Consider the following 20,165-nt stretch of genomic DNA (forward strand, 5'->3'; position numbering starts at 1 on the left):
ATTGTTAGAATGAACTAGCTTCATTATTAAAATGAACATATATAATGAGTTTTTTTTTCCTCATCTGTTATAAAATTTTAAAATTAGCCGCAGGTGCAGCAGAACGGAGAAAAGACCAAAACGATCCGACTCAGTCAGCACGTGGACTGTAATAAAAACACGTGAACATTACTTCAATCACGTGACAAACATGTGTTGCTAATCACGAGGCGACCACCAAAATTACCACAGAGCCCCTACTTCTTTAATAGTACCCAAAAAAAAACCATCACTCTAATTATATATCAACCGTTCCAGTAAACACCTGAAGCAAAACAATGAGAATAAACATTTTTAAATAATACGTGACAATAAAATAAATAATAAAAATCGAATCACAATCAGTGTCTTATCATACCTTAAAACCAGGGTTTGATAACATTGTTTATAAAAAAGAATGACTCAGTGCTATTCTTTAAATATGATTTGGCACATTGCTAACAATATACTAAGCATGCACTAGATTCAAATCTGAGAACAACCTAAGAACCCAACACAGACAAAATTTTTGCTAAGAAACAAATGCTCAACTATACATTTCCGCAAGATAAATATAACTTTAATTCTACAACAAAGTAAAATTTGAACTTATCGGCTATACGCTAATTAGAGTCACATCTCTCTGTTTCTTCTTTGATTTGCTGCTTTTTCGTTTCTTCAGGGAAGCCGGCTCACTCACCTCCGATGCAAGTGCCGTCGGGACTTTGATGTTGTTATCAGAAAGTGAGTTGTTAGTTGACCCATTTTCCTTAGGCGATGCATTTCGGGGATGTCCGTCTTCTTCTTGGTGTAATCTAGGATGAGTTTTCGATGAGAAAACACTGGTTTCGGGTTCTAAGACTTTCATTTGAGTAAGAGTATAGTCCAACAAGAAGGTGTTCCTCACATGTCTGTCCATCCTGGTGAAGTGCCTTTTCGAATAAGGTAGAATACCTTCAATGAGTTCACCGATTCCTTTTATCTGAATAACCAAAAAGGTTCAAACTTCAATCATGAGTTGGCTGCACTTTCAAAAAACTAAAATTCTAAATTAAAAAAAAAAAATCATAGCCATGATTTACCTATCTGCATTGAGTCTAATATCATCAGGAAACAAGAAGAATAAGTCTGCCAAATGAGGTCATTGCTTTATGACAGTTTAAGAATGGTGAATGACAAAATAAACGGAAATTATCTCAACTTCCATTGGTTATCCACCGAAGTAGTTAAGACTTAAGAGTCAAAATTAATCTTGGTTTTGAGTCTTTTGACCATAATATTATAACCTAATTTTCAACTAAGCGGGATTTTCTCATGCATTAGCAAAAGATATTTTGGATCTCTCGATCGACTGCTTAAGTCAATATGTCAAAAGTTATAATGGCTAGGATAGCATGAAAAGGCAATAGTAATTAAGTTCCTCTAAAGTTATAATCAACTGTGCAGATCAAAGTTACCTCCAGGATCTCCTCCGGTGGGAAGATTTTAAAAAATCGGCTAAGGATGAATTGTGCAACGTGGCAAAACTTTGGCTTTGTATTCCATTCCCGAATATATTCAAGAAGCACGCGGAGCTCATCCTTCCCGAGAGCAGAAATGGCCTTTCCTATAGGATCCCCATCACCTCCACTCCTGCACATTTTCTCCCCAAAATAAGTTTGAGCTGGAAATTGACAAACAAAACCAGATTCACAGACATACCTGAACGTTACTGAAAACAAATCCAAAAGTTTGTGTGGTCTCCGAAGTTCAAATGCAAGTTGAATGGCCTTTGTGTAGTCAGAATCAGTTACAGCATTCTCCAGTTCTTGGCCTCTCAAAATAGCTTCTTCCTACAATGACAGCAAATTAAATTAGAATGATAATTACAAGTTAACAGAGAAGAAACCATTGTTTCCATATATGCTACCAGTGCAAGAAGGTAATTTTGAGGAATGCTACAAGCAACATCCACCCAAAAAAGGGGAACTCATGGATATACACAAACCCCTCCTTCAGTCTCTCTCGTTACCATCGAGAGAATATTCTGAAAATATTCATCATTTTATATTACTTTATGAATTATAATTATTCTAAACATCCAAACTATCCCTTTTTAAAAAAAACATGGAATAAAAATAGACACAAACATATATTCCAACTTTTTGAAAAATATAAACAACCCAAATATCCTACAAAATTAGGCTATCTTCATCGTTCCACACACATCTCTATTTGTTGATTTGATTATTCGCAATGAGAGTTGACAAAGAGCAATTTTTTCTTTTTTATTAAATTTAGGTGTTACCATAATAAACACCAAAAACATGTGGCTATATGAAAACCCCATAAATTTGACTCGTTTTCAATGACTGATCACCCTGGTCATTTACAACAGTGTACTGGAAGTACATATGCAACCCAAATAGTCATTATGGGTGAAGTGTACCGCAAACTCAGAAAACTCAGAAAAAAAAAAAACAAGAGCAGAAACCAAAAGAAACGATAGCCTCAAATGCTCAATAGGAAGTAATACGACAGCTATGCGCCTTACCACATGCTCAGAGATGGTAAATGATGCATCCAAAGAAAATGGAATAGAAATTCAGAGTAGGAAGATATAAGAATTACAATGTTCCTGGTATGTGACAAGGGATGGGCAGGGTAAGCTAGATTCCAAAGCCAAGGGTGTAATTTTTTACTATGTAATAAACATGAACAATTTCTTAAACTCTTTGCATTCAAATCTAGTTCCTAATTAAATACATTGTCAAGCTAGTGACATCTGTGTTTTGAACTAGTCAAGGTATATTCTTGAGCGAGAGACCAGGCGGGGAAAAATTCACCACCAAGACTTATAGGTCCATTTTGACAAACTTACTTCTTTATGGAAAGCTTCCTCCTTATCTGCAGCAGTACAATCATGCCACATATTAATAGTGGCATCAGTACCACCAGTTGCAAGCATTTCTGTCTTCTTGCCAACAGCCAGTGCCCAAACCTGCATGCACACAGCAGATGAGTTAAAGCACCGTACAAAAAAGAAGCTGAATCCAATGTCTATTTGGCCCATCTTAGGGAGATCAGATTAGCTCCTCAGTTCTAAAGGTTGTCTATGCACAAAACACACTGAATTCCCCCAGCAACTTAATAAGAACCCAAGTATATGAGAATGAAGTCACCTGCAACTTGATTAGCTTTACTTGATATGGTCTTTTTAAATTGAACCTTACACAATCCAGCAATTATCAAACACTTTACATCATTATAGTTTACCAATTCCAGTAGAAGTGGCACTACATGCACCCACAAGGTGGAACAGGAAAAATATAGCAAATAAATAAGCCTACATGACCCTCTACTTGCCTTGAGATTTTGACATTGGAAACGGTTTGGAATGGACTAGTGCCCATTGTCTTAAATAACACAACCATGCAGAAAAATGCATTCACATTGGCAAAAATAAAAGGAATCGCATGGTAATAGTTTCTACGAGTAACTTCATAAATTTTATACACATGAAAAGGCGAAGAGCAGTGTACAGCAATATGACTATCTCATGGTAAAACAACTACAAGACAAATTTATTTCTAACCTTGCCTTCATGTTGGTCATATGTTGCAATGCATTCACTTGCTTTAACAGTCCACAATTTGACCAACCCATCACCACCTGAAAGAAAAAGGGTGGCATTTTAAAGAAAGTGAAATGCAAAAAGTTGATCTGATAGCTCCCCAAGGTAAACCCATTTTACCACATGAAATCAGTTGTGTGCCACGGGTAAGGAATGCAGCTCTCAACACACTTGAATTATGTCCTTCAAATGTTCTCAAGCATGAACCATCAGAAATGGCCCATATTTTTATGGTTTTATCTCCAGATGATGTCATAACACACTGATCAACAGGAGAAAACTCAACTGACCAAATTCCCCTTTTGTGACCTTTAAGCACATGCAAAGATACCAGATCAGGAAGTCTCCATATACAAGCAGTCCGATCCTAACGAACAACAAATTACAACCATTTCAAATAAGGAAAGAATAGTTATTCTGATTCGACAGTCAAAGAGCAATATATGATGGCTTACTAACCTCTGAACCACTACAAAGGAGACTATCATTTGGAGCCACAGCTAAAGAGTTTATGTCTTTGTCATGTGCAGCAACAAAAGCTTTAACTTTAAGGGTACTCTCATGATACGCATCTGATACACCATCAAGGCTCCACACCCTAATCATACGCTCACTGCAAACAAAGGGAGATCCATAAGAAAAACAAGACAAGAACATTGTTTGTTCTGCATGAACTATTTTTACCATAATCTTTCTGAGTTTCTTTTCCATTTACACAAAAAGAATCACAAATTGGTTAAAGGAAGTTTCCGGGTCTCAGATGTAGAGGTTAAAATAATTGCAAGCACACTACCTCAAGGGTAAAACAAGAAATTACATCTCTGCTAATCCTCAATAGATAATGAGAAAAGCTCGAAGCTTGCACAACATATTGCCTTCCATTCTTCTCAATAAAATATGCTCTACTTTAACGGAACCCAATGCTAGGAGTCCAAATAATATCAATAACTAAACAAAATTTTCAAATTTCATTGAATAAAGCTTTTCTTGCCACCTTTGTAAATTAATTAGTAAGAATCTTTTAGAGCTAAAATTTTCAACAAAGATTTCAGAGCAACAAAACATTAAGTCATGTTCATTTCATGTGTTGCACAAGTGTTGGTCAATATAAAAGCGTTCACCCACTATTATAATTCTCAGAACTGCCGTAAATTAAGGTTTTGAGAACATTTTTTATATTATGAGAAATATAAAACTTGAATGAGGTGAAGGCACAAAAGTGAAAAGCACAACAAGTGTTTTACTAGGCCCAAGAATGAAGATCTCAAGCCAAGAATAAAAATGATAATATTTGAAATATAAAGATCAAAGCTTTCCAGTGTGTTACAAAAGCTCACCAACTGCCACTGACAAAAAAATTTCTATGCTTCCTTGAGAATGCAACAGCACCAACAGCTCCCATATTGTTTTTACCAATTCCTATGCAATTTTTGCTCTCAACATCCCACACTCTCACCTACAACGAAAAAAATATAAGTTTATGTGAAAATGTAAAAAATTGGAGGGACTAGTTCAATATGAAATGGTAATTAGCAAACAAAACAAAATGCAAGAGGGAAAATGTAAGTTATCATTGCCACCTACTAACACCCTCTATTTCAAGAGCATTACAATTAATTGTCCATTTTCAATTGACATATATTTCTTTTATATTAAAACGATCATCACTACATGTATTAGAAATTCAAAACAAGATAAGGCCAATAAGGGCATCAGTCTTTGTATCATTTCATACAAGTCTCCCAGTTTAACAGCTTGATATTAGGCATATGACACATTACATGCTAATAAAGTGATTAAAAAGTTCTATAACCAAGCACTTATGAGGAATTCTGAGTAATAGCCACCACTCACAGTATTGTCCTTGCTTCCAGTAACCAAAAGTGCACTACCAAGACTTGAGATGCATGAATCAAGGCACACTACAGTATCTGTATGCCCCGCCAATACATAAGAACAAGACATTGACGACACCTCATAGACACGAACCTGTGGAAGAAAAATCTCAGATATAGTGCTTAATATAATTCATGTCAAGAATTAGCTTAGGTAGTTGGAAACATGGCATATGAACATCAGACTCCTAAGCAATTGAAGCTTCAAGGGTCAGTTTCCAATAATATTACAAAATCCTAAATAACAACAAAAATTTTTAACAGATGTAAGGCAACAATCAAGATGGTCATGAAGAACAATTGATAGCACAAACAAATTGAACAATTATCTACCTGTTCCTGATTGGTAGCAACAGCAAGGTATTGTTCCTCCTCTCCCAAGAACCTCATATCAAGAACCTCTTCATTGTAACCAACAAGCCTTCTATAAAGGTTCAACTGAGATGTCTCTTCAGAAGATTTCATAGCAGAATAAAATAGAAATTGTTGGTCAGCAGTAACGCAGATAAGTCCTTGATCAGAGGGTAGCATAACAGCTGATCTGAACCCTCTCCTAGACTCATCGGAGCTAGGAGTTTCATCTGAAGATCGTTGCTCATATAAGCAAACTGCACTGTTGAAAAGGTAAGAAAATAGTTTAAGAAACAAGTAGCCTTCCAAACAAATTGGGATAATACAAAATATAATCATACCCTTCAGAGCTCCATATGCGTACAACTCCACGTTCACCAACTGTTAGAAAATGAATTGGTATTGAAGTTTTGCTTTTCCTCTTCCGTGTTGATAGATTACTCACAAGTGTAGAAAAGCAGGTCCCAGCAGGAATAACGCAAATGCTTTCAACCATCTCATATGTCGGTACCGTCTTCAAGCTATAATCGTGCAGATCCCAAACATTCACCACCTGAATTGGTATTTTTTCAACAATGTAATCTCAGAAAAGGGGAATGATGCTGAGACCACAAATTAAAGTTTTAAAGAGTAGTTCTTTGGTTCATGATTTTTAAAATAGAAAATCCAAGACCTCATTCAGTAAAAAATCAGAAAAGGACAAGAAATTTACTAATCTTGAGCTACTGCAGATGGAGAAATAATTAAGAAAAGAACAAATAACTCACACACACACACACACACAGAACCCTCATGGCCTCAGATAAGTTTGGTCAAATGCAGTAACAATGACTGAAAAAACACAACCCAAAGAACAAGAATATTGCAACAACAACAACAACAGTAAGAGGGCTTCAGTAGCCTGTCAGAATAACAAAATGAAAACAATATTTTGTCTTTAACTGCTCAAGCAAAAACCAGGCAGAAAATTCAATTCAATAAACATTGTACAAATTTTTCAAAATACCATATAAAGAGGTAAGAATGAAAGGTTTAACCATACCTTGTCTCTGCTAGCACTAAGCAAGGTATTTCCATCTTCAGATAATGCCAAAGAAGTCACTGGCGAGAAATGTTCCTTTAAAACAGTAACACACTTCTTGCTTTGAAGGTTCCAAATCCGGACACACGCATCATCACTTCCTGAAAATAGCTGGGAACAGAGATTTTGTCATTAGCCATATATGAAACTCAACACACAGAAAAACAAGGATTAAAAAATAATCAGCAAATGGCTGTTATCTATGCTACTAGCGCAGAACTTCACTTCCAATTGACCGGAAAGTTTATTTCTTTACTTACACGGAAGCTACTAAATTTTCTAACATGTTATTGAGCAAACAACCTTGGAATTGTAATATACATTTTAATGAACAAACCAATGAAATACAAATGGAGGCATCTTAATCTAAGATGCTCAGAGCAGCACAATGCTGCATTAGATATCTTATATAACCACGTGAAATTCTTAAATAAAGCTTTTCTTGGGGGCAAATTACATAAACCAACTACAACAATCAACTGAATTTAGCAAAACAATAAAGATTACTTGGCATCTCATGCAGAAAACTCTACACCTCAAACATGAAAAACCATCCTCTTAACATGTCTAAATTGCACTTACAAGTAAATTATTTGGATCATTGTGGAACATGACATTTGTCACAACCCCCTCGTGGCCTTTAAAGAAATGAGTGCAAAAGCCACCATCCACATCCCAAACACAGACTCTTTTATCTGCACCTGCTGTAGCAAGCAATCCACCCGAAGCATGGCATGCCATACCCATCACTGGACCATCATGCCCCTAGCAAAAGATAATATAGTTTAGTAATAAACTTCAAAGGGGATAACACCATCAACAACTTAATATATTAAAAACAAATGACCATTGTCTAGCCAAAGATTACAAGCAACGGTGGTTTTCCAATGCCACACATTTCTCTTCAATGGCCATGTACAGCTTAAAATAATCTAATGCACAAGATTTATCCTTTCCCAAACAAACTAATACAGAACATGGGATGCACCTAATATATCATCAACATGAAAAGAATTCAACTAAGCAGAAATCAGAAATAAATGACCATAATAAAGACTCCCTTTCCAGCATAAGCTCCAAAAGGATTGCATTATTGTGGCATCCTTGTTAAAAACAAGCAAGTAAAATGCCCATAGAAAGGACTGTGTTGATTTTCCTATGATCATATAGCTCCCAGAACAGATACCAAAGATGAGCCAAAAATAGAGTTCTCCGACAATGATCCATTGGCAAACGAATTACGCAGAGACAAGCAGTTTAGTCCAGACGTTCAAAACACCGAAATGGAAAAATCCCAACTTTTGTCCATTTATACTGCATCCATTGTTGAGTTTAAATGAAAAAAACATAGAACAACAAAAAAATTAATTATAGTTCGTGATATACCTTCCAAGATCGGAGGCATTTCCAAGAGGGGATATCCCAGACCCTGATAAGCCGGCTATGACCAGCAGAGTAGAGAAGACGGCCATCAGAGCTAATTGTGATAGCCGTCACAGCCTCTGAGTCACCTTCAAGGGTTCTCCGCACAGCGGCTGTGGAGGAATCGACGATCTTGATCTCTTCCCCGCAGCCACAAGCGAGGAAAGAACCATCCGGGGAGATGGCGAAGGGTCCACCGCTGTAGAACTGCTGCAATGACTGCACGCATCGATAGCTCCTCTTCAGGGAGTGGGTAGCCCGCGCCACCATTGAATACGAAGGTGAAGGTCTCTAGGGTTTTGGAAACGAAGGTGCTGGTCTAGGGTTTTTGGAGCGAAAGAGCTTCGATTTGGACAGGGGTTTTATGGAGGAATTTTATTATTAGCCCCCTGAAAGTTCTTAGTTTTAGTTATATGTCCCTCGCTTTGTGAAACTTTCATGTTTCCCCCTCTTTAAATTTTAAGTGGGATATTATACGATTATCTCATAAAAAAAACATTATTATTATTATTATTATTTTTATTTTTATTTTTTTAACTCAATCTCTACTCCTATAGCAGCATTTTTCTTTTTCTGTTCCCCTGGGACTTCGGCTAAGGCTTTTTAGGATTGTCTCTGTTTGTTCTCTCGCTCTATTTTTATTCTTATTTTTGTGGTGGTGATTTTTGTAGTTCAGTTTCTCTGATTGTTTAGGTTATGGGGGTTTTTTCTTAATTTTTATGGTTCCTTTGTGTTGTTTTTGTCGGAGTCACCTCTGGTGAGCTGGCTATTGGTGGTCCTTGTCTGGTTATTACTTTTTTGTTTAATGATATTTTGAGTGATTTATCCGTTTTTTTTAAAAAAAAAAACTTCGACTTTGTTGAGATATAATTTTTTTTTTCATGCTCCTTATATCAGTTGTGTTTTGCCTCTAATTTTTTTTTATTACCGTCCACATTTAATAGATACTATGTAATACTCTTTATTTTTTTTTTTACCCTTGAAACACTTGTTTGGTCTTTTAATATTTGTGGTTTATTTATTTTATAAAAAAAAACTTTTTGTTTTTAAAAACCCCTCAAATAATTAATTTTGTATTTCTGTATTTATTCATTGTTATTTATTTTGTGATTTAGTAGTATTTTATTACAACAAATAAATAATATTTAATTAAAAATACTTAGAAAACCAAATAACAATAAACATTACTTAAAAAATGCATACCATTCAAAATACAAAGAAAATAACACATATTATATATGATTACAACATCAAATACACTCACACAAACATAATATATCAAATATAAGTTTTATGTGAATGAACTACATTTAAGTACCGAAAGCCTAAAACTCAAAATGATTGATAATTACTAAATTTAACACATTGAAACCCAAACGCAATAACCTCAAAAAAGTTTGAAAACAAAACATGTACCTAATCCTTTTACAGCATTCTCAATCACCACATTTTTTTTCTTCCAAAGTTTGATATAATTCTTTGAATCAAAAGAGAAACCACAAGAACAGTAGTAGTAGTTTCATTTTGATAGACTTTAATTAATTGAGTAGTGTAAGTCAACATATTCTTTTAAAGAGTTGGTAACTTTGTTGTTTTTTTTTATATTTCATGGTTTACCTACTCATATCATGATATGATTTCCCTTGTTGGACAATATTTGGATTGTTGTGATAAGAGAGAGATTCTTTGTTTTGTGATTGATCTTCCATTCAAGGAAGCAATGACATGATGATAAAGAGATTTCATTTAAAACCATTAATCTTTGTTTATGGGAATAAGAAAGATTAAACAAGAACCATTAATTGAATATTACATTTTAAATATATATTTACAAACTAACTCTCTTACTTGCAAAGATAGTTATATGCTTAAACTTAAACCAAGACATGCATGCAAAGTCAAAAGGTAACATTAAGAAATAAGTCATACCTAACGAGAAACTAATTATATGACTTTGTGATTAATTAATAAACACAAGTGTAACAAAATGTAGCTTTTCGTTATATATATATATATATATATATTAAACAATAATGATCATCAAAAGTCTCAACTAACTTTTGATATAAGAATTCATAATTCACATAAAATAATATAGCAATGAACATGATGACTGAAAACTCAATCCATAAAGATTTTAATGCATCACTTTACATCAAAACATTATTCAATGAAGTTTTCTAACAGTACAAATTTAATTAGTAATCTTTGATCTTCTCTTCTTTCTCTACCATTTGTCAGACCATGATATTTGGCTGAAAACAAAGAAGAAGACAGAAAGAAAAACATTAATCAATGAGATGCTATTTAAAAAAATTGAAAGATTTAACCAAAGTAAATTTCTTACTCTAAAATGTTTTTCCAAGAAAAATCAATGTCTAGATCATCAAGACTTGGCTCATCTGACGATGAATTTCGCTGAAATATAACTTGAGTTAATTGGCTCTCTCATTTGATCTCCGGTGAACATCCCCGGTGAAGTTGGGAGTACTAATGAAGGCGAAGAATTGTTCATCGGAGTAACAAAGGAGTTGAATAATGCATGATTACTACAATCACCAAAAGAGGTACTATTACTTGCATCGATTTCTTGTGTTTGAAGATGAAAGTTTGGATTGGCACAAGTTTGATAATGGTTGGAAAGTTGAGGCAAGCTCAAATCTTGCATGAGGACATGATTTTGAATGAATGAAGAATCCAAGGAATTCAAGAAAGTTAATGTTTGGAGTAGAAGAACTAGAAGACATTAATTGAACCAAACTTTGGAGAAGTTGATATCTAAGTGTGTTCAAGTTGCTGACATTAATATTAGCACTAGCAGTGATCAAATTAGGAATACTAGCAAGTATGTCAAGATCACTTCTTCGACGATGAGTCATGGGATCAATTCCATTGAGCATGAGCTTCTTTTTCAGATGTGTGTTCCAATAGTTCTTGATTTCATTATCAGTTCTTCCTTTTAATCTCCTTGCAATTGCAGACCACCTACAACATATAAATACATATATCAATATTGAGATATATATATATATATATAGTAATTGATTTCAAGATAAAGAGAAAAGTTTATATTACTTGTTTCCAAGAAGCGAATGAAGTTGAATTATGAGCTGTTCTTCATCTTCAGTGAACTTCCCGCGCTTGATATCGGGACGGAGATAGTTAATCCACCGGAGTCTGCAGCTCTTACCACAACGGTTTAGGCCGGCATTCTTCGGGAGGTGCCTCCAATTATCATGGCCATTCTTTAGAATATACTCGACGAGCTTCTTGTCTTCCTCCGGCGTCCAAGGGCCTTTCTTGATGCCAAAATCATCGCAACATGGAGACCTTCCCATTGCTCTTGATTTGAGCTTGAAATGCACATAAGAACTTCAACTCTCTCTAGTGAGTTTTATAGTGTGTTTGAGTTTGACTCTTGTCTCAAATATGTTTTATGTTTTCATTATCTTCATATGATTGTATTTTTCTTTTCATGCATGCAACTACGTATATACATATAATTGTAAGTATTTTTCTTTTTTCTAGTGATCACTTCAATTCAAACATGAAAGAAATTTAAGACAAGATTAATTAAACACTTGTTAGGGTTGTTAATAGCGTGTCTATGGTGCTAAATTGCTTAAGCATCAAGATTAAGAGTTGTTAATTGATAATAAGGTCCCACATGCATGGCATCAAAGATTTTTACTAGTGATACAAGCAATAGTGCAACCACCCTCTCCTAATTCCATCACTGCATGTTACTTTTTGTTTAGGGTTAGGGTTAGGGTTTCATATATATGACTTAGTGGGACCTCTCCTATCAATTTGGACCTTGTTGTCAAAGTTCATGATCTCATGGTGCTACAAGTTGCAGATAATTCAATGAGGAACTAATTATATATATATATATATATATAAAGGTTATTATGTTATTGTTTATCATTTGTTTCGACTTCGTTTAGTGTTTAATTATAATGAAATTAGACCATGTGCTTGTGACCAAGCAAATTTTTGGTTATCTCCTCCACCTCATTTCATATTGATTAATTTTTCATGACCATAATAAAATAGTATATGTGAGACAATCAAGTTTGATTGTCGACGAAGAATAATTTATCGAAAAATCGATTAAAAAAATTGATTAATTGATCAAGTCATATTAAAATTTATTTGTTCTTAGAATTGTCAGTTTGATGAGGCGGCTTTGATGTGAGACTGGAACTTGTTGACAGAAATAGCAGGATGTTTCTTTCAGATATTAGTAAACGTTGTCAAAGATGATTTTAGTATTTGCAGTAACTTTCTGTCGATGATTTCTGTGATAGTTTCGATCAATAAACATACAATTGACAGAAAAAAAAATATTTGCTTACATCATGATCTAAATGTATAGGAAGTTACCAAAAAACTAAATTATTGATAACTTCTCAAACTTTGCTATCTTTTAAAGACTTTAGACTTCAATTATGCAAGAAGTTATGCTTTGCTAATTGAGTTTCAAGTAGAATTTATCATGAAATTTAATTCTGATGGTAAAACATGATAGTCATTGTTAACTTTTACCTTTTTCATTTGCGAATTCGATCCCGGCAAAGCAACTACTGAAATTTATCATGTTCGTTTTAGAAGAAATTAAAAAGTTTCAATGTCTGACAGAGTTATCTTTCTGATTACTTGTTGATTCAATTTGTTACATCACTTTACCAACTAAACCTGATGTAATAGCATCCAATTTTGTCAAATTTTCACAATGTCAAGTCTGTGGTTTATCATGCAGAAAGAATCTGATGTATGATTGTTATTTTAACAACAAACACAAATCGGTTTCTTACGACTCAATAGATCGATCGCACTTACAATTTATTTGCATTCAAGCATACTTATGTATATATATAGATGTAATTAAATACGCACATTTTACTGAATTGTCGTATTGTTATACAGTAAATTGCTACCTCTGCTGTTGTTGCTGCTGCTGCAAACTGATGAGCTTGAAATAAGCTCCATCTGTGTTCTCAACCAAAGTTGAATGATTGCCTTGTTCAATGATCTTGCCATCTTGCAACACCGAAATCACATCGGCATTTTGAATAGTTGACAATCGATGCGCAACCATGACTGTAGTCCGGTTCTTCATAACTCTATCAAGAGCCTGCTGAACAATGCGCTCTGACTCAACGTCGAGTGCGCTTGTAGCTTCATCAAGCAACAAGATAGCCGGGTTTTTTATGATCGCTCTAGCAATTGCGACACGCTGCTTCTGCCCACCGGAGAGTTGAACTCCTCTCTCCCCCACTTTAGTCGAGAAACCTTCAGGTAATGCACTAATGAATGAATGAGCATTTGCAAGCTTGGCTGCTTCAATGATCTCCGTCTCGGTTGCTCCGTCCTTACCGTATCGAATGTTTTCATATATTGAGGTCGCAAACAATGCCGGTTCTTGTTGAACTAACCCAATATGCTTCCTCAGTGACTTTAACTTCATCTTCTTGATATCTTTCCCTATATAAACGTATATATAAATATAACAGTTTAATCAGAATAAATGATTGAATGAGGAACAAATGCAGATTACCATCAATTAAAACTTTTCCAGTAGTTGGATCGTAGAATCGGAGAATGAGAGAAAGAACAGAGCTCTTTCCTGAACCACTAGCACCAACCAAAGCCATGGATTTGCCTGATTTAACTTTAAGATTGAAATCCTTGAAGATTAAAATGTCAGGCCTTGAAGGATAACTGAATTCAACTCCTCTCATCTCAATAACACCTTCAATTCTCCCAACATCCTCACCATCATCACTAACAATCTCACTCTTCCTATCCAACACTTCAAACACTGAACTTGCCATTTGATTCCCTTTAATTAGATCAGGAGCCATTGCCAAGGTCTCTCCCATGGCCAATGCAGTCACAATCATCACCATGAATGTCTTCATAACTGACTTTGAAACTTGCCAATTCTTTTGCCATCAACACTGATCCATACCACAATGCCAAAGCATATGAGGAGAAGAGGAAGAATTGAGATACACCGTAAAATATCCCAGCCGCTTGTCCTCGCCGGAACGAATGCTTCGATGGCTCCTCGAGCTCGCCCGCATATAAATCAATCACCTTCTTCTCCGAACAGAATGCCGCCACCGTTCTTATATTACTTACCGCCTCCGTCGCTAGCATGTTCGCCTTCAAGTATGTCTTGCTCAGATTCCCTCCATATCCTTGCATGAATAGTTTCTACAACAGATTAAAAATAACATCAAATTACATGACATTCATCTCTGATCAAATGAATTTATAACACATACATACATAGATACATACCTCACTGATATGGCCACTGACCATCAATGGATACGTAGCCAACATGACAAGAGTTAGTCTCCAATTCAAGATGAATGAGATGATGAATGAGGTTGCAATCATTCCTACATTTTGAAGGAGAATTGTTGATCTATCGGCAACAATGGTCTTAAGAAGAGTCGCATCGGTCTCGAGACGAGAAGAAAGTATTCCACTTGCGTTGTTCATATCATCGAAAAATCCGATTTCATTCTTCAATATAGCTGCGAACATCCTTTCTCTGACTCTGAGTGTGAGTCTCTCACCCATGATACCAAAATTAAGATGTTCAATGGTGTAAAACATTACTGCAACGACTGCACCACCACAGAAAAGAATTGCTATCTTTTTAATTTCCCTCTGTGTGGTTTCCCAATCCATGTAGTATGAAACCAGAGCTTGTGTTATTCCAAGTGCAAACAATGGCATTTGAGAGCCAGCCACAAAGGCACCTAAAGTGCCGAAAAGACCGAAAATCCAATCTGGGCCAACCATTGAGTATAGTCTCTTCAAAGAAACATACTTCATCTTCACTTCTTCACTTGTTTCAGCAATGTATCTGCTAACAGAGTCTTTATCTGATCGAAAACTAGCACCGAAACTCCCTGCTCTACTCGATAATTCTCTCGAATACTTCATGCTAATTGTCATCAACAAAGAAACAGTTTTCAGTTATATTTATTCAATAATTTATGCATATATGTAAGTACATATTCTGTTTTGAAGTCACCTCAAAGGCCTGCTCATGCTGATACTGTCAGAAGGCGCAGCTCGATGAACGGAAGCTGCCTCTTGAAGCTGAACAAGTGAAGCATAAGATGATCGAGGATTGGACATTAGTTGCTCATGTGTACCAGTTTCTATTATCTTTCCACTTTGAACAACAGCGATCATGTCTGCATTCCTTATTGTCGATAATCTATGAGCAATCATGACGGTTGTTCGGCCGACCATGACTCTGTCAAGTGCCTCTTGAACACTCTTCTCAGATTCTGCATCGAGTGCGCTAGTCGCCTCATCAAGCAGGAGAATTGTCGGGTTTTTAAGTATTGCTCTTGCTATTGCAATGCGTTGTTTTTGCCCTCCAGATAACTGAACTCCTCGCTCGCCAACCTGAAACATGTAAAGCTCTATATTTAGTAGGAGAGTTCATTTTTCATTCCTCTGCCTAATCAAAGGTCAAGTTTCAATTCATTTTTACCTGAGTCTCATACCGATCAGGGAGATTATTGATGAAAGTTATTGCCTCTGAAAGCTTGGCGGCACGGGTAATTTCATCAAGAGTTGCATCATCCTTGCCATAGAGAATGTTCTCCCGAATAGTCGTCGCAAAAAGAGCAGGCTCCTGATTAACCAACCCCACTTGCTGCCTCAACCACTTGAGCTCAAGGTCCTTAATGTTGTGTCCATCTAAGAGTATCGATCCGAAGAGAGGCTCGTAGAACCTTTCAATAAGTGAGATGACGGTGCTCTTCCCCGAGCCGCTACCGCCTACAAGTGCGACAATCTTTCCTGATGGAATTTCAAGATTGAGGCCATTGAAGATGATAACATCAGGACGAGAAGGATAACTGAACTTGACATTGCGGAACTGAATATGGCCATTGACATTTTCGAGTATCTGCCCACTCTTTGCACTCGACTTGCTCACCGTATTCCTTTCGATCATCTCAAATATCGGATATGCAGCTGCTCTTGCTCTCACAAACGTAGATATGCTCGGCGCCGCCTGGCCTAATGATCTGCGTGTGTTGATATGAATATATAAGCATGAGTTTCTCATTCTATCAGTTTAAGCTTTTTAGATTGAATTGAACTTACAAGCCGGCTATAACTACATTGAGCATGGTCGTGAAGCATTCTCCACCATTAGAGATGCCCTTATGAATGATGATACTAGTGAACCACACGAGCAACGACCATGACAAGAAGAGGACGCAATGCACCGTGCCAAGTCCTAGTCCCTTTGCAAGCCCGGCTTTTTTCCCGTATTCATATGTCTTTAGCAATGCATCTTTGTACATTTTCACCGACTTCTCTTCTCCGACAAATGCTTGCACCGTGCGAACATTCCCAATCACCTAAAAAAATACAAGAGATCATTTATTGAAAAAGCTTTTCACATAAATTGAAGCAATTTGCAAACTACCTCTTCGGCAATCTCTCCGGCTCTGACATAAGACTTACGCACTCTAGCAATGAGGCCGGTGGCAGTGTAAGCATAGACGCCTCCGGCAATGGCAATGACAGGGACGATCGAGAGTGTTACAAGGCTTATTTGCCATACACGAACAAAACCGATGGCGAAACCGGCGAGGAACCGGCTTAGGTAGTGCATCACATTGCCAACCTGCAATATAAAATTTATCAAACTCAAACTGAACTAACAGTAAAAAACATTCTTCCAATTCTTAATATGAATAGATTAAATAAATCCATCAACATTTTTTTTTGTTTTTTATGAATGTGGTTTACCTACTTTAATCAATACATCTCACAATTCAAACTGCAAAAGCTAGTTAATTCAGAGTCCTTGATAAAATGAAATCTCACAATCATCTACGGAACTTATTAATGTTCTACTTTTGAATATTGTGATCTTTCATATTTCATAGTTTAGAGAATCTTCTCATTTAATGCCTTTGATCTTTACCTTTTCAGATAAGAAATTTTTTTTTTATATAAAATTAACAAGAAATTGCATTGTGATGTAATTGTTTATTTCATGAACAAAACAAAGAAGTGACAGACCCATAAATGTGGCAGATGAGTTCTTGCTGTGAACCCCTTATAAATCATGTGAAGCGGTCCCCCTAATTATCCATTTTTTAATCTAATTAAATTATATTATACATATATATATATATATATGCAGATATTTCAAGAAGTAGATGAAGTGATTAAATCAAAGTAAATGCAAAGGAGAAGGACAAGCACCATCTCCATGAACCATGCAAGTTTTTTACTGTAAAAACTCACAGACCTTTTCAGATATTGCATCTTGAACAACAATGATATCACCAGTGATTGCGGCAATGACCTCGCCGGTAGACGCTTCAGTGTCGAACAAAGCTATGTCCTGATCAAGCATCGACCGGAGATACGCCAGCCTCATCTTCGCCGCTTGTCGTTCTCCGGTGTGCATCCAGCAAGCCACCTCTACAAACATAATAACATTCATTGATTAGCCAACACTGAAGGAAAAAAAATATATATATATATATATATATATATGACAAAAATTACTATTAAAAGTTCATGCATACCTGCCCATGAAGAAAACAATATGACAGTAGCAAGATAAACAAAGTCCAGTGAATACTGCATGGGAAGATATATAAAAGAAGACGATAAAAATGATATATAGAAGGGAATTGATATGAATGATACAATAAAGAAAAAGTATCGATACCATTGCGACACGGTGAGAGACAGTGGTTGGGAAAAGATAAGCGATGCCGATGATGTTAATGAGTTTGCCGAAGAAGATGAAGAAGACGGGGACGGAAGCACCATGAGCACAAGCTCCGAGTGAGCCAATGGTCATGAGGAGGTAGTCCCAACCGTCGGCGAAGGCGAAGAGCTTGGCAAAAGGAACCTTTTGAGTAGTGTTGGTGGCCATTTCAGGCACTGCTTCTTCTTTGGTAGTAGTACTGTTTGGTGCTTCTTCATTGGCATTTTGGCTCATCATCATCTTTTTTGTGTGAGTGAGCTTAGTGAAGGTTAGTAGTTACTAGTTAGAGAGAAAGAAGGGGTTTGAGAAGGAATGGAGTGGCTTTTGTTGTTGTGCCATTAGTGATGCTTAATCAATAGGTTGACTTGGTAGGTTGAGGCTTTGTTGCCACACTTTTGTCCAAGGGAATTGTAAACATGGTATCAAAGCTTAGAAAGTGATACATTCAATATATTTTTGAAAATAATTTATTAACACTAATTATATTATGTATTTCTTGTTTGTATATCTATTTAAAAGTGATATTTATTTATAAATCATTTTTTATTTATTCATTTATTGTATGATTAAAATTTAGACAAAAATTTTAATGAAATCTTTTCTTTTTATGTTGATTTATTAATATTAATTATAGTAGGATTTTTTGTTTGCATATCTCTACAAAAATGATATTTGATTATCTACTAATCATTTGTATATTTTTATATACTGTATGATAAAAAATTAATTAAATATTTTGTAAAAAAATAAACTATTATTTACACTTATCTCTTCAATATTCTAGAGAAAGAGAAGAAAAATATATGGAATTTATAAATATTTTTTCAATTATTAAAGTATATCAGATGATATAATTTTTATGAAAGTATATTAGGAATTGCACTTTTATAGTTTATATATATTACTTAAAGATAATAATAAGACAAACATTGTTGTAATCACCTGATACTATAAGTTGTTAGCATGACTAAATACTAGTTTAGTTTTTTTTTTAATTAAAAAATCATGTTGATTGGGTTTAAATTCAATGCATTAAAGAAGAGATGGTGATGGATACTAATATTTTATCAAAGAACTTGAATGAAATCTTCATTTGTGTTAATTTGTTACTTTTTTTTTTCTTTTTAATTAAAGACAAGGTGTTATATCATTTTAAGGATGAGCAATTTTGGTGTCAAAGTATGGAACATGGGCATTAATTGGGAGGAAAAAGATGGTTGAGATATAGATGGGAAAATTAAATGCAAACAATGTCAGGCAGGAGTATGAGTGAGAAAGGTCTGAAAATTTAGAGAAAGAATTATTGCTGCAACAGATGTCAGACATACACACACTCAACATGAGGGAAACATTACTGTTTCAAATGTTGCTCTCTAAATATATATTCAGATAAACTTTTTTTTCCAAAAAAAAGAGATTTTTAAAATAGTAACTATATTATGAAAAAGATTGAAAATGTACAGAAGATGAGTCATAGTTCGATTAAGTGACTCATCAAAATCTAATTAACAAGAAAAAAGCGAAATAGGCTTCATAAAATAATTGCTAATTGGGTCATCTGTTCATGGTCATTTTATCAGTTTTTGGGATATCAGATTTCATTGAATTTTTTCTAGGGCTCCCTCCAACTGTCGAACCGCATAGGAAGTTAATACTTTGTTTTTTGAATAAAGTGGATAAATCACATATTTATTAAAAAAAGATAGAAAGTAACAGTGAACAACAAGTACAAAAGAAAATTAAAAGTACTGGGGACATAAGATAAAATAAAAAGATCGCTTTTTCTCACCAGGGAATGAGGAAAACAAATCGAGCGAAGAAAAAGAAAAAAAGCAGAAAAAGACGAGGAGAAAGCGATATAGCCGTCTCGCTGAAAGTCAACCATCGGGAGACACGAGGCTGCCCGTAAGAACAACGAGAGCGGATTACTCCTGACTAGAGGTATGCACGGAATCCCCAGCGGGATCGGTTGATCTAGAGCTTAGGAAATTAAGGGATCTTTTA

General features: G+C 35.3%; 3 protein-coding genes across 3 annotated transcripts; all 3 read right to left on the reverse strand.

Annotated features, from left to right (window-relative positions):
- Positions 1–372: 372 nt before the first annotated feature.
- On the reverse strand, positions 373–8,724 carry LOC120279263 (transducin beta-like protein 3). The gene is made up of 14 exons (XM_039286150.1): positions 8,345–8,724; positions 7,541–7,723; positions 6,920–7,069; positions 6,219–6,430; positions 5,860–6,139; positions 5,486–5,620; positions 4,969–5,087; positions 4,091–4,244; positions 3,752–3,998; positions 3,593–3,669; positions 2,879–2,998; positions 1,720–1,850; positions 1,476–1,650; positions 373–1,000 (listed from the first exon to the last, which is right to left on the reverse strand). The coding sequence occupies exons 1-14, from the start codon at positions 8,648–8,650 to the stop codon at positions 635–637; spliced, it is 2,655 nt and encodes an 884-aa protein (XP_039142084.1). The 5' UTR covers positions 8,651–8,724; the 3' UTR covers positions 373–634.
- Positions 8,725–10,953: 2,229 nt separating this feature from the next.
- Positions 10,954–11,718, reverse strand: LOC120278678 (transcription factor MYB93-like). Its single transcript, XM_039285406.1, has 2 exons — positions 11,456–11,718; positions 10,954–11,365 (listed from the first exon to the last, which is right to left on the reverse strand). The coding sequence occupies exons 1-2, from the start codon at positions 11,716–11,718 to the stop codon at positions 10,954–10,956; spliced, it is 675 nt and encodes a 224-aa protein (XP_039141340.1).
- Positions 11,719–13,090: 1,372 nt separating this feature from the next.
- LOC120279044 (ABC transporter B family member 2-like) lies at positions 13,091–18,488 on the reverse strand. The gene is given in 11 exon segments (XM_039285887.1): positions 13,091–13,867; positions 13,941–14,313; positions 14,315–14,602; positions 14,690–15,347; positions 15,438–15,820; positions 15,909–16,449; positions 16,529–16,788; positions 16,857–17,057; positions 17,691–17,866; positions 17,974–18,028; positions 18,120–18,488. Coding segments are annotated over 11 exon segments (3,768 nt in total). The 5' UTR covers positions 18,402–18,488; the 3' UTR covers positions 13,091–13,316.
- Positions 18,489–20,165: the final 1,677 nt, after the last annotated feature.

The sequence above is a fragment of the Dioscorea cayenensis genome, chromosome 16, assembly GCF_009730915.1.
Source record: "Dioscorea cayenensis subsp. rotundata cultivar TDr96_F1 chromosome 16, TDr96_F1_v2_PseudoChromosome.rev07_lg8_w22 25.fasta, whole genome shotgun sequence".
NCBI classification, from domain to species: Eukaryota; Viridiplantae; Streptophyta; class Magnoliopsida; order Dioscoreales; family Dioscoreaceae; genus Dioscorea; species Dioscorea cayenensis.